We start from the raw sequence: 12,598 nt of genomic DNA on the forward strand, positions 1-12,598 counted from the left end.
GTCAAGTCAGATCTTGAGTATCTCCAAGGCTGGAGCCTCCACAACATCTTCATTCAATTTAATGTCTTCTAGGGATTTTTATTTCACTCACATTGTGCCTTCTAAGAATTTAAGCTGACCCTCCAGTTATAGTGAGTTACATAGTTATTAGTCAACTAAAATGCTGCTTGATACAGAAATGGTTGTATTTTGGCTTTTCATGAAAAGAAAAGACAACTTCAAAGACAGTACATATGATCTAAAATGGGTACCCTATTCTACGGGAATGCGAAATAGCTTTTGGATCCGTAAGAAACTACTCAATTATTCCATATCCTTAGTATTATTGTCCTTTCTTGGTAGAGTTTTCAAAGCAACCCAGTATTTTGTGGAGAAGTGGCCATGAGTTCGCATGACTTCGCTTTTAAGCTAGGAATAAGACTTGTCTCATGCATCTAATTTCTCTCAAATGTTTCTTTGAGAATGCAAGTAGATGTTGCTGTAAACAGATCATGGTTTGATTAACAATTACGTCACAAGTCTGAAAAGGCAAAGTTACCTTAGAAGGATAAACAAACATGAGGGCTTTTCACAGCATAAGGACTATTACCAAACCCAACTGAGTCTGTTTTTAGACTTGATACAAAGCCAAGGCACTTAGGAGTTAGAAGCCAAAGAGCGCTTTTTGTCTACAATACAGATAATTAAAAAAATAATAATAAAAAAAATCAGGATCCTGATTTTCCATGATTTGTGTGTGCAACAAATAGCACACTACCGCACAATGCCTTAGACAAGAATCTAGGAGCTCACTTACTTTATTACATAGCTGAGAATGTGAGACGACACTAAAACTTATACGCTACAAAAGTCTTTTAAAAAAATAAATCAAGCTTTAACCTAATATTGGAGAATTTAATTTCAAAGTAATATGAAATGAAATGTTGCTTGCTTTCCAAGGCACAATCATATAAACATAAAAACTGCAGATGCGATATATTTAATACAAAAATATAAATACTGTTAATCTAAATGACAAAACAGCACATTTCCTATCATGTATAAAGCTTTATTTAAAAAAAGGTTAGCTTTATTCTCAGTCATGAAATGTAATATGACAATAAAAACTATTCCTTTAGTGACACCTACTCAGAACATGTCCCCATATACCAGCATAGTAATTATGAGTACTCAAAACATTATAAAAATGTTGCTGCATTATGCAAGAGAAGTTTGCCTGTTTTTTTTTTCTGATAAAACTGATCCTCACAGACCTGACTCTGCAAAGTCTGAATATTATCCAGTGTTTGAAATGCTCCTTGAAAGACTGAGTCCTCACTGTATCACATTAATAACTTTGACATTAGACTATTACTTTGTTAAATAAATTATCTTTCTCAATTATAAAGCATCAAATTCCTGAAAAACATTCCTCCTTTAAACCTTGTATCTGAAAAACTTCCAATGCAAAGTGAATTAAAACATTGTTTTATTGCTAGCGAATACAAAGATCTGTTCAAACGGCAAAGAACATAGAATTGTGCCAATTTGACTTTTAAATGAGCTAATAGTGAACTTACAAAGAAAAAACAATCTATTTATTGCTCAGCCTTTCTTAAGCAAATGAAAATATGAAAGTAATCCAGATCATACAGATTTCACATACAGTTTACTAAAAAGATTTCAGCGCTGATTCATAAAGCTGATCCTTTGGCTGACTGAATGTGATGTAGTAGTTGATTACAATAGACTGGCATTCGATGCTTGTGGACAACCCCTTCAATTTCTCTCACGAGCAGTTCTGGATATAAAACGCTTCCTTCCTTTAAAACTTCTGTAAAAGAAAAATATGTTTTATAAATCATTAGCCGCTCTGTGTTTCTCTACCCGAGTTCCCTCAAAGTAGCCAAAACCTAACCTGGAAGTTGTTGTTCTACAAGTTGCGCAGTCGTGACAACCTGATTCCTCCCTCATTTGCCGAGCCCTGTATTTTGACATGTACGTGCCTGAACACAGACCGATACGCTAACAAATTCCAAAGAATCCATCAAGCAAGCTGGGATACGGTCACATCCTGCAATGGTTAGTGTCTGTGCTCCACATCCTGTTTACCATCTATAAAGTCTTTGGATAAATCAGATGCACTGACATTCCCCCTCTGGTGAACGCTAGATAAAACATTACATTCTGCACACTGGTAGAAGGTCTGAGCTCGTACTCACTGAAACCCAAAGGTAAGCTTCCAGTCTGTTACGATTAGCCTCTAGTTGTATGTGCTACTTTCATGTAACACTTGAAAACATGATTTTAAAAGCACTGTTAAAAATACGTGTGACTGAAAGTCTTACCTAGGACTGCATTTTGGATATTTTGATCTGGGTCATCGAGATGTATCAACAGTTCTTGGTACAGAAACTCAATATGACTTTCCATTGCAGATTTCACATCACTGTCCTTTAAGCATTTAAACCAATTAGTTAAGGTGTGAGCAGCTGCCAGTCGTACATCACATGAAGCATCATCCAGACGCTTTAAAACTTCTGAAAAGGAGCATATACATAACTTCGCTGTTCATGGTGCTATTTGGTTATCTTTTGCATTTCAAAAAACCAAATGTATTTTGTCATCACTGAAATTATTGTTGCACTTGCGACATATATGTCTTTTGAACACTGCGAATACACATAGTACATTGTTCCTAAAAGCACGCAGTGCATTGTTACTGGATTGTTATGTTGTCAAAAACGTTAAAAGAAAAGTACAAAATTATTTAGATTAGTAGAACATTCTCTAGCACTCTTCCTAACAAGGTACTATGAATGTCAATGCATTACAGAAGTACAGTTTCAGTATTTTTATGCTCTATAAAGCACAGTATTTCTATCAAATATTGCTGTTTCAGTGAATGACTGCATCACAGACTATTTGAATATGCAAGATGCAAAGATATACTTTGACAATTGTCCGATCCTGTATTTCTCCAAAATAAAAATGTTTGTTGTTAGATTTCTACTGTGCCATGTAAGAAAAAGTATCAGTCATTAAGATGCTGGGTTTGGGAAGTCTGATTTATTTGTACATATCTCTGAGAACGCATAGACTGTACTTCTCCTGATTCATTGTTTAGCATTTAATCATCATCCTAAGAAGCATTACAGATAATAGCTCTATTTGACATTACAGCAGTCTAGATTAAGGTTTTCTTCTTCCTTTTTTTTTTTTTTTTTTAAATAAAAAACCCAGCCCACTACCTATTCAGGTCTATTTATGGTACAATGAAATGGTTTGCTCTTGGCACTCTGAAACACAGCAAGGAGAACAATGTGACTACCGTTTATATAATGCATTACTGTTCTGCTTTCACTATAGTTAGAACATTATTTCATATAGTCTAAACTAGGAAGCAGTGCAGATGAAATACTGGCAAGCCTTGCAAAGACCGTAATATTGAGTGAAGTTCCATCTAGTGGTCTAATGCATAATAGCGTTGGGAATACTGCTCAGTTCTGCTCAACCGGGAGCGAGGGCATTTCCGAAGAGATACTGACTTGTCTGCAATACAACACCTCAGTGAAATGAAATACTGCAGTTAAAAAGCTACTACAGAAAGGCCTTGCAAGAAGCAAGTGCTGTTGGAGTCACACTCAACAACACCTACTCAGGTGTTTAACACCTGGATTTTCTAAAATGTGTATGTGTACTTTGCACACTTTAAGCAGTCTCACTTATCAGTTTAAGACCATGTCTTAATCTCTGCAGGATTAAGACATTAAATTGCCTCTCATACACAAAAATGCTGCTAATGGTATGATTTTGTGCAGCACTTCACTTTTTCCATTTCCTTAATATCTATAAAATTACTCTGGGGGAGAGCTACCCAAATAGTTAAAACACCAGATAAGAGAACACAGAAATAGCATTAGAATATGTGTACGGGAGTGAAATAAGAATGGCTGAGAAACCGAGCCTACATAAAATCTGCCCCTATTTGCACCTCAAGCTGTTTAAAGGCTTTTTGCTCTTTACGTGGGATTAAAGCCAGACACCACAATGACATAGAGCAGTTTTTGTCATTCCCTAGTCTGTGTTAGTGCTTTCACTGCTACCACCTGCCGTGAATCTGCAGGTGAGGTAGACAACCTGCACAGTGAATCCTAAAGCTATACAGTGAATCTGCCTACTGCTCCAGCATGATGCTTTTCATCCTTAAAAGCTAAGCTAACTATGATACTTCAGGTAAAAAAGTAACTGTAATTCTTCAACATGGAGATCTGGATTAAAAAAAAAAAAAAAAAAAAAAATTAAACTTTTACACTTACCTGTGTAAGTGTTGGTAAATTTATCTTCATCGAACTGCCTCCCACAGACTTTCAGAAAAACACCAACAATACGACAAGCCATCAGTCGAGCAATTTTAGAGTCCTCATCCATAGTGGCAATAATTTGGGGCATTAGCCCATCTTTGACTTTTAAGATCTACAATTAACAGGAAAAGCATAGAAGAACAACAGCTTTTCAGTCGCTCTAAAACAATATGCTTATTGGTTACATCAGTTACCATTAGTTCTGACCAATACTGGCCTGCTTAATTTAAAAGAAAAAGTTGACTATGAAAGTTAACCTGAAAATCTTGGAAGTTTCACAGCTCTATTTTTGCCTCTAAGCAAGCTTGGGAAATAAAAATCCACCAGTTGATCATCCAGTTCATGAATGCTCGCTATATATGCAGATGAGTTTTATGCAACTTGTAAAAGCTTTAAACTTACTCGCCTTTTTATTTTTAAAAAAATTGTTGGCAAGACTTTAAATAATTTGGAGATGAGGATCATGTGTACGTACCAGAAGATGGTGCTCTCATTCTAAAAGGAAGCTTTTAAGTAAAGACTGTTGTAATACAATGTTTTAGTGAGTTTTGTAATTTGACTTTAATATGTACATTTAGTATACATTAATGCAAAAAAGGCATTAAGGCACTGGTTCAGAAAAAACATTTAACTAGAACAGTAGTCTCCGATATGAATGTTTTTGTATATGTAAACTCAGCCAGCTACATGTGTTAAAGCACTTTGTTCAATTAAGGTCTGTTATAAAGACAATAAAGACTATGAACATTTAATAACATTTTAATTCCATTTATTTTTAAAAAATGCCCTTATATTTAAAATATTTCTAGTGCATCATTTCCAAATGCTATTTTTGTTAGCAAAGATGCTTCAAAACCCCCTCAGACTCAATTAATCCTTAATCACTATGGTGGGTAACATTTCTTGAGGTGTACTCCTTGTAAGTGCTCTACTTCAGTTTCTACAGATACCCTTCAAGTTCCATCTCAAGTCCTCCTGCCCTTTCCAGGAATCTTTTAGAATTTTTTTTTCCTAAATGGACCTGTGGGCTCCAAGGCAACCAGACAGCTTGCCTTTGCCACATTACACAAAAGCATGTCCTGGCTAGCTGTGCAGGCGCTGGCGAGGGGTGCAAGAATGCCAAGTACCCAAGTTGTTGTGCTAATAGCCGTTAGTTTTTTGTGCTACAGAACTGACGTTATGTTAGAACAAAGATCTACAAAATTTGACGATGGCGAGTTCTACAGCTCACCATATTGCTGGCCTGAGGTCTCTTTATCAGGATATCATCGTCCCTCCACTACTGATTGTTTCAATTGTTAATACGCAATTACAATTAATGAATTTGTTATGAAAACTATATGTCCATCTGAAAATATTACTTACAATAAGGATTTATTCTTTTTTCCCCCTTGCATTTATTTTGTCTTCCTGCCTAAGATTTCAAAGTACATTTGATGAGAAAGAGAGAATTTACCTCTTTTGGTGAAAGCATTTCACAGTGAATAAGAGCCCAAAGGCATGATACAGCTGTAGTGCGGATGGCAGCTGCTGTTCTTCCAGCATGCCACTGCAGATTAGGAGCCAGTATGTCTTTTATCACAGTCTCAAGGTAGCTAGGGAACAGCCTGAAGCCAAAAATAAGAAAGCAAAATAAAGGTTCATGAGAAAGTGATAAAGAGACTGACAGGATGTAAAAGAGAGTTTTCTGTCATAGAAACATAGGCAGGGGAAAAAAAAAAAAAGACTGTTAAAAAAAAATCTTATAAGCCAATGTGATTATAATGTATGTGATAAGCTTTTCATAACTTAATTTTTCTAGATAATATTTAAACAAATACCTAACATTCACAGAAAGGGGAGGCTAGACTTTCTCCCACTTCAGACGATGCCCATGACTCACTGTGTTATCTGGGTAAACTACTTACCTTCTCTCTGTCTCATTTTCTCCGCCTGTGAAGTGGAGATAACACCCCATACAAATGTTGTGAGGATTCATTAATATTTGTAAGGCCCTTTAAGACTGTCCAGTGAAAAGTATTTATAACGTGAAAAGTATGAATGCTATTGATGAGACCTGAACTACTGATACTGCAGGGAGTCTACACAGAATACTTCAGCTTTCCCTTGGCTCAGAAACTCGTCTCCCTCAAGGATGAGAGGTCTGTAGGATTTTCAGATGGTGCCAGTCCCAGTACTAGTTTGTTTTCATTACAAACACATAAATCTCTGATATTTTTGCTGATGCTTCTTCCTCCTCCTCTGTTGAAAGGGCTATTATAATGTTAAAAGTTGCTGCGAGAGTCAGCAATTGCATTAGGCAGTATTTCCTCACACCCATTTAATTCCAGCTCAAACAATTTTAAATTAAGAGAAAAAGATACAGATCTTACATGCAAATTAAAAGACTTTGCTGCATCAGAGAGACACGTGTGCCTGGCTGTGACTAGATAACTAAGGCTCAGATTATTCACTGCGCCTCCCTGCCTTAAAAAGCAGCTGGCAGCATGCAAACCAGATTGACAAATAACAGGCCAAATCTACCTTGACTTGTGTCCCACTCTATTCAAACTTCCTGCAGACCTGGACTGCGGCCACCTGAGTGCAAAACAGCACATCACCGCCCTGGTGCCTGGCAGAAAGGGAAGGAGCTGGTTTTGACTTTTCTAAGAGTCCTACGTTTCCGGGATGAGTAAGTGGCTCCTACAGAGAAATGCCAAGCCACAGGAGGAACACAATGAGTAGAAGTTAACAACCAACAATTATCACTAAGTACTTTTAAAACAATCCCCCCAACAGCAAAACAAAATCATCCAGCAATGAAAATCCAGCAACAAAAAACAATCCGTAATAATATTGTATCAATGTAATAAGAAATGTTATTGTATCTACTTCTTTCCTGTAACTGCCCTTTACCCACTGCAGTTAGACCGTGTCACCCAGGTGTAACCTGACTAAAGTATGACCAGCTAGCCTGCCAGGCCTTAATCATCTATTGCTCACACGCAAAACTGAAGATCTCTATCTTCAACACGATGAAAATAGATACACCTGGCTGCTGCTTAGCCCCTTGGCTAAGGGAGCGCTCGGTGCCTGAGAAAGTCACAGATCCGTTCTTGCTTCCTGTCCAGCAGATGGCACTTAAGATTCAGTAATAACAAGAAATCTGACGTCCCATTAGGCACATCTAAATTTGTCAAAAACCTTTATTTATTATTTTAAACACATTTTTGAGAATTAATAATTTTCTGTTCAAAAAGTTGCCGGAAAAAAATACGACTAATGATCACCGTCATTCCAAATTTCCTTTTAGCTCCAAAGCTAAAAAAAAAAAAAAAAAAAAAAAAAAAGCTTTGTGCTATCTGATCAGTAGCTGCTTCTGTTTTTAATAAAGCCTTCTGTTAAACTGCAAAGAAAACCCAATCTGTCAAAACATAAAGGTAAATTCCATCAGCATTATGTTAACCATAACGTTATGCTATTTGTGAGAATATTTGTTCTAGTGCCTTGAAATAGAATCAGTAGAGCAGTATCTGGCAATTATCTGACTCAATCATGTCAGACTCAAACAAAATTAGATGACCACACAACTGTGTTTAGCATAGTAACAGAAAGCCTTCCTATCTAAACTGTTAGAATGTTTTTAAGGAGCTAAACAAATTACTGCCAGCAGCGAATGTGACTGCGCAACCAGAACTTATTACTACTTCACTACACTATCTGTCCTTACCATTAAGATGTATTTTTTGCTGTTGCTGATGCAATTAAATTCTCCCTCTTTCCATTTTCAGATCTTACTGTTGTAAATCTATGGAACTTAATTCTAAAAGCAAGTCATTTCCATGAAAGAACATACCCTGTCTGTGCTATTCGTATTTACAGACTTGAGACTTTATTCTCAACTGCATATGAAATAACTAAAACATGATCTGTGCATACAATAATACCCAGCTCTTATGCAGATATAAAAAGCAGAGCTTGGGTTTACATTGATTGCTACCGCTGTTTTATGGGCTTATATACTTAAACTTTCAGTCCACATTAATTATTTTTTTTATACATTTTTGCTCTGGATTGGCTCCTTTTCTGCTTTTATGGCACTGCTGCACTTGGCTTTATATGTTTGTGGGTTGTTGCGTTTTGGGTTTCTTGTGCGTATGCTTTTGTTTTTTTCCAAACTTAACATCCTAAATCCAGGCAATTCAAAACAAAATTGGATTTGTTTTTACAAATCAAAACCTCAAAAAATGTTTTACAAACAACTCTTCAAACATAGAAACTTTACATGTTACTTCCTACATTACAGCACTGGCTGTTACAATGGTAAGTAGGATCAAGACTTCAAAGAGCTATTTAGCTCCCTCTACTGCTTTTTAGTTTCTGAAGATAAACCTCCTGGTAAAATTCATTGCATTGCTCTTGTTCTCAGAGGACAGAGCGCCTCATTATGAGTTGGACTGGGCCATCCTTAGCCAGGAGTGTTCTTTGTACGAACAGGTCTAGTAACCTCACTGGATGTATCTAATCTTGACAAAAGGCCATTCACTCACACTGCCCTGAGCAAAACAACTTCCATCATTGCTGTCTGTGGAGAGCCGGTGTGATGTATATTCGCTGAGAGTATTACTTTGAAACATATTCTTCTATTTTTTCCACACTGGTAATTTCCCTTTCCTGGGAATCCTAGTGAGGCTGCCAGCTCATTGGGTTGGTGTTCTTCTTCCCCTCTTTGGCTCCGTTACTTATACAAATGACTGGGTTGCAGATGAAAGATTTTTTTCTTCATCCTATTTACTTTGACTACTGCCAAAACAAAAGTTTATTCTTTGATGATGTTTTCTATGTGGTCCTGCACTGATCTATCTGTCAGTGATCACTCTCTATCAGCAGTACCTACATGATCTAACTTAATATACTCACCTGAGCACTTCAGAGACTTTCAGATGGAGAAGTGCTACCAGTCCTACTGTACAGGTGAGCAACAAAGAATGAATAAGGCTACGTGTTAACGGAGAAGTCTTCCTACCTCCTAGCCACCCTAGCCAGGAACACTGCAAGTCAGGATCCTGTAGCATGCCCTGTAATTGGCATGTCATACTGCTTAGGTGCAGCCTAAATGATTTTCTGTAGATCACAGCTGAGAGGCAGAACAGAAAACTTAACTCAATCCTTCAAATTCTATTCTGCTGTAATCTGTAATGCTATTTCTGAGGAGGAAGAGCAGGAGACCAGATAACTGAAAATGCATAGAGAAGAAATGCCAGTGAGACTAACTTGTTGACCAGGTCTGAATTTGATTAAATACTTTGAAAGAATGAATATATTTAATGTTTTAAAAACAAATGTAGAAAATAGTAAGTGTGATTGTATGGTAGATGAACAGGAGCTAATAATGTATTCTGCAGTAAATAAAGGACAGTAAAATTAGGCCATAAAAAAAATAAATAGATAGAAGAGGGTCACATTATCCCATTTTTAGACTGAAATATGTTATTACACATTCAATAAGCATTATTGTTGTGCTCAGGGCACCACAGAACGCGAGATGTGTTCACGGTCTTTGCATTCTCAGTTAGATGATACAGATCTGAGATATAACAGATTAGCTTACAACAAATAGTCAGATCCTCGAACACTTAAAATAGTTTTCAAAGTGCTTTTCTTTCTTTCAGGAAGATTCCTGAATACCTAGATTGATCTTGTAACTTCCATTCAGTTACATGATTATTTAAACAAGTAATCCACTGACTACAAAGAGATTTTTCATATTAATAGGGATTTTAATACTGGATCCTGAAAATATGGAAACGGACAACACCACACGTGGCACAAGCAGCTTTCAGTTAAAAAAGGACAGCTTCACTATATTCCATCTTAAGCATACTAGCTCAAAATCTATTAGGGGAGGCATTAGCAGAGGTTCTTCAGCTTACCTGGAATCCCCCACTGAATGGGAACACCAGGGTTCCTCCTCCCCTACATTATAGGATGCAGGTCATGAATATACTAAATATATCTAAAAATGGTAAAAGTACATCTACATTCATACTACCATGGCCTCACAGAACCTGAATGAATGTTCAACATACAAGAATGCCCACTGAGTGCCAGTTTGCTCATCAGAATAATGATGAAAAAAACTTTTAAGCATAAATGACCATTGCTATCAAAGTACTTTGAGGAAGAATGCTTCCTGTGATTGATTTTTTTAAAGAGTTAAAAATGAAAAAAATATGCATCAGAATACATTTACATACTAAATTCACTGGGAAAAGCTGAGCAGATGTAGTTTATGTATTCAGGACAGATTTGCAGAAGTGTTTGCACTACTAGTAGGGCTAAATTAATAATGACAAAAGATCCCCATTGTTGGGATTGTAATAAATGGAGGGGTTTTATAAGCACCGTAAATTACAGTTAGATTGTACTTGCAATGCATAACTAGTGCCAAGCAACAGGAGACTTCCGTCATCAGTCACTGAGAGTAGTAATAATTCCTTATCAAACTTTTAGTTTAATGCTTTGTAAACACCATGTTATATCATGGGCATTTAAAAATGCCCATTTTTGGGGGTGTTTTATTGTTTCTTTACAATGGCTACAGGCAAAGTTTAAGGATTTAGGAGTTGGCTGGGAGAAAAAGGAAAAAAGGAAAAAACAACTACCCCCCCATTTCTTTCCTAAGAATCCCCATTTTAGCTTTCAAACATACATTCTTTTCAACTATAGCTCTTTATTTTTTGAAACTATCCAGATCTGCATGACATCCATTTTAATTCTCCATAGTGGCAGAGGTAGGAAGACTACAGTGGAGGAAGTCCAGGCTGCTTTTTTTTTTTTTTTTAAATTATTGCACTCCACCCTTCTAAGCATTGTTAAAAAATACAGCAAGAAAAACATGCTGTAGAAGATGGTGGGAAAGTCTTTCTTCTCCCAGACATGCTAACATGGACACAATTATAGGGGTTAAATAACTACCACGGTCATTACTTTTTAATGCCACTGTAGCGTTCAAATAGCTGTGTGAAATTAGAACTCTACTTACCCCTGAGAATTGACCGTTTCACTTGCTTTCTGGAGCAACTGTGATAAAACAGTGAAAAGTTTTAACCGCATCTGGGGATCTTTGTTCGGCTGAAGACATGTCTTAAGAATGAGAATAAAGTTATTCAGAGCTTCACCTATGACAGGACCTACAAAATAAACACGTAAGACTTATTTCAGAGTACTAGTAAGTTCTATTTAGATGTTTTATATGTGAGTGCATTAGAATTGGTAACATGCCTGGTATTGAAACAGTACTTAACTTTCCACTCTTGCGTGGCAGCTGTTGATGTATCCGTGTTACACCGTAGTAGGCAGTGTACAAATACCCGGGCTAACTCTCCATGGGCTCAGGTACCCGCAAGTCTTAGCCACGGCAGCGTGGTGCTCCCTGAAGGTCGGTTTACTCACATGTCATTCGGCCAGCTTGGTACTGCTGTACTACATTGCATTATGTAGCATGGACATATCAATGACACCCGCTAGTTGCCGGGACCAGCAGTACAAGATGACATTTTGGGTGGACTAATGCATTTGGGGGGGGGGATTAACGCTGTTCACGATGTAGCTCTGAAAGCTTGAGGCTACGCACAAAGTTCTGGTTTTATTGAACTTAATGAAAAATTATACTGAATCTAGTATGACCATGACACCGCTCCAAATAGCAGCATTAACCATGCTTTTTTCTTCTTTCAAGCTTTTCCATGTGCAGCATTCAAGGAAAGATGTTCATGACTCCCAGTGGCACAGGAAAGGGCATGTTTGAAAGGGTCAGCCTCAAAACTTGGATAACAGAATTATTGCAGCAGTATTCTTTCTCCATGTTTAAAGAATGCTTATTTGCATTTTACAAGAGAATCTAAAATATGATGAATTTTAGAAGCTACTATTTGAAATAAAAATATTTTCCAAATGCATTCTCTAGTTAACATTTTCACATCCTATGATTAATTCTGTTTTTACCACTAAACAATAGACAAACAAACAAACAACCCTAAGCTGTTATCCCAACGTTTCAAGAAATTGTTTTCCCAAAACAGAAGGAAGCTTGTGCCTTTCTGCTTGATAATGATTAACATCTGCATGGTTTTAAAGAGGAAGAATACATACAGACTCTACACATGCTTTATTCCGCAAGCTTCTTGCTGTAGAATGCTCTTTCTGCTCTATGTTTGCAATAAACTGCTTTCCTCTAGGAACTTCTATTGCTTTGCTTCCTTGTGCTGCACACT

At 36.9% G+C, this 12,598-nt stretch overlaps 1 protein-coding gene across 1 annotated transcript in view; it reads right to left on the reverse strand.

Annotated features, from left to right (window-relative positions):
* Nucleotides 1–811: 811 nt before the first annotated feature.
* Nucleotides 812–12,598, reverse strand: part of DNAAF5 (dynein axonemal assembly factor 5) — a 30,663-nt gene continuing 18,876 nt past the window's right edge. The window contains exons 9-13 of the mRNA XM_076351111.1: nucleotides 11,368–11,515; nucleotides 5,800–5,950; nucleotides 4,299–4,455; nucleotides 2,328–2,519; nucleotides 812–1,813 (exon numbers count right to left, since the gene is read on the reverse strand). Of these exons, the coding sequence (XP_076207226.1) occupies nucleotides 1,674–1,813; nucleotides 2,328–2,519; nucleotides 4,299–4,455; nucleotides 5,800–5,950; nucleotides 11,368–11,515 (788 nt within the window). The 3' untranslated portion in view covers nucleotides 812–1,673. The remainder of the gene's footprint in view (nucleotides 1,814–2,327; nucleotides 2,520–4,298; nucleotides 4,456–5,799; nucleotides 5,951–11,367; nucleotides 11,516–12,598) is intronic.

This window comes from Aptenodytes patagonicus, chromosome 13, assembly GCF_965638725.1.
Source record: "Aptenodytes patagonicus chromosome 13, bAptPat1.pri.cur, whole genome shotgun sequence".
Classification (NCBI taxonomy): domain Eukaryota; kingdom Metazoa; phylum Chordata; class Aves; order Sphenisciformes; family Spheniscidae; genus Aptenodytes; species Aptenodytes patagonicus.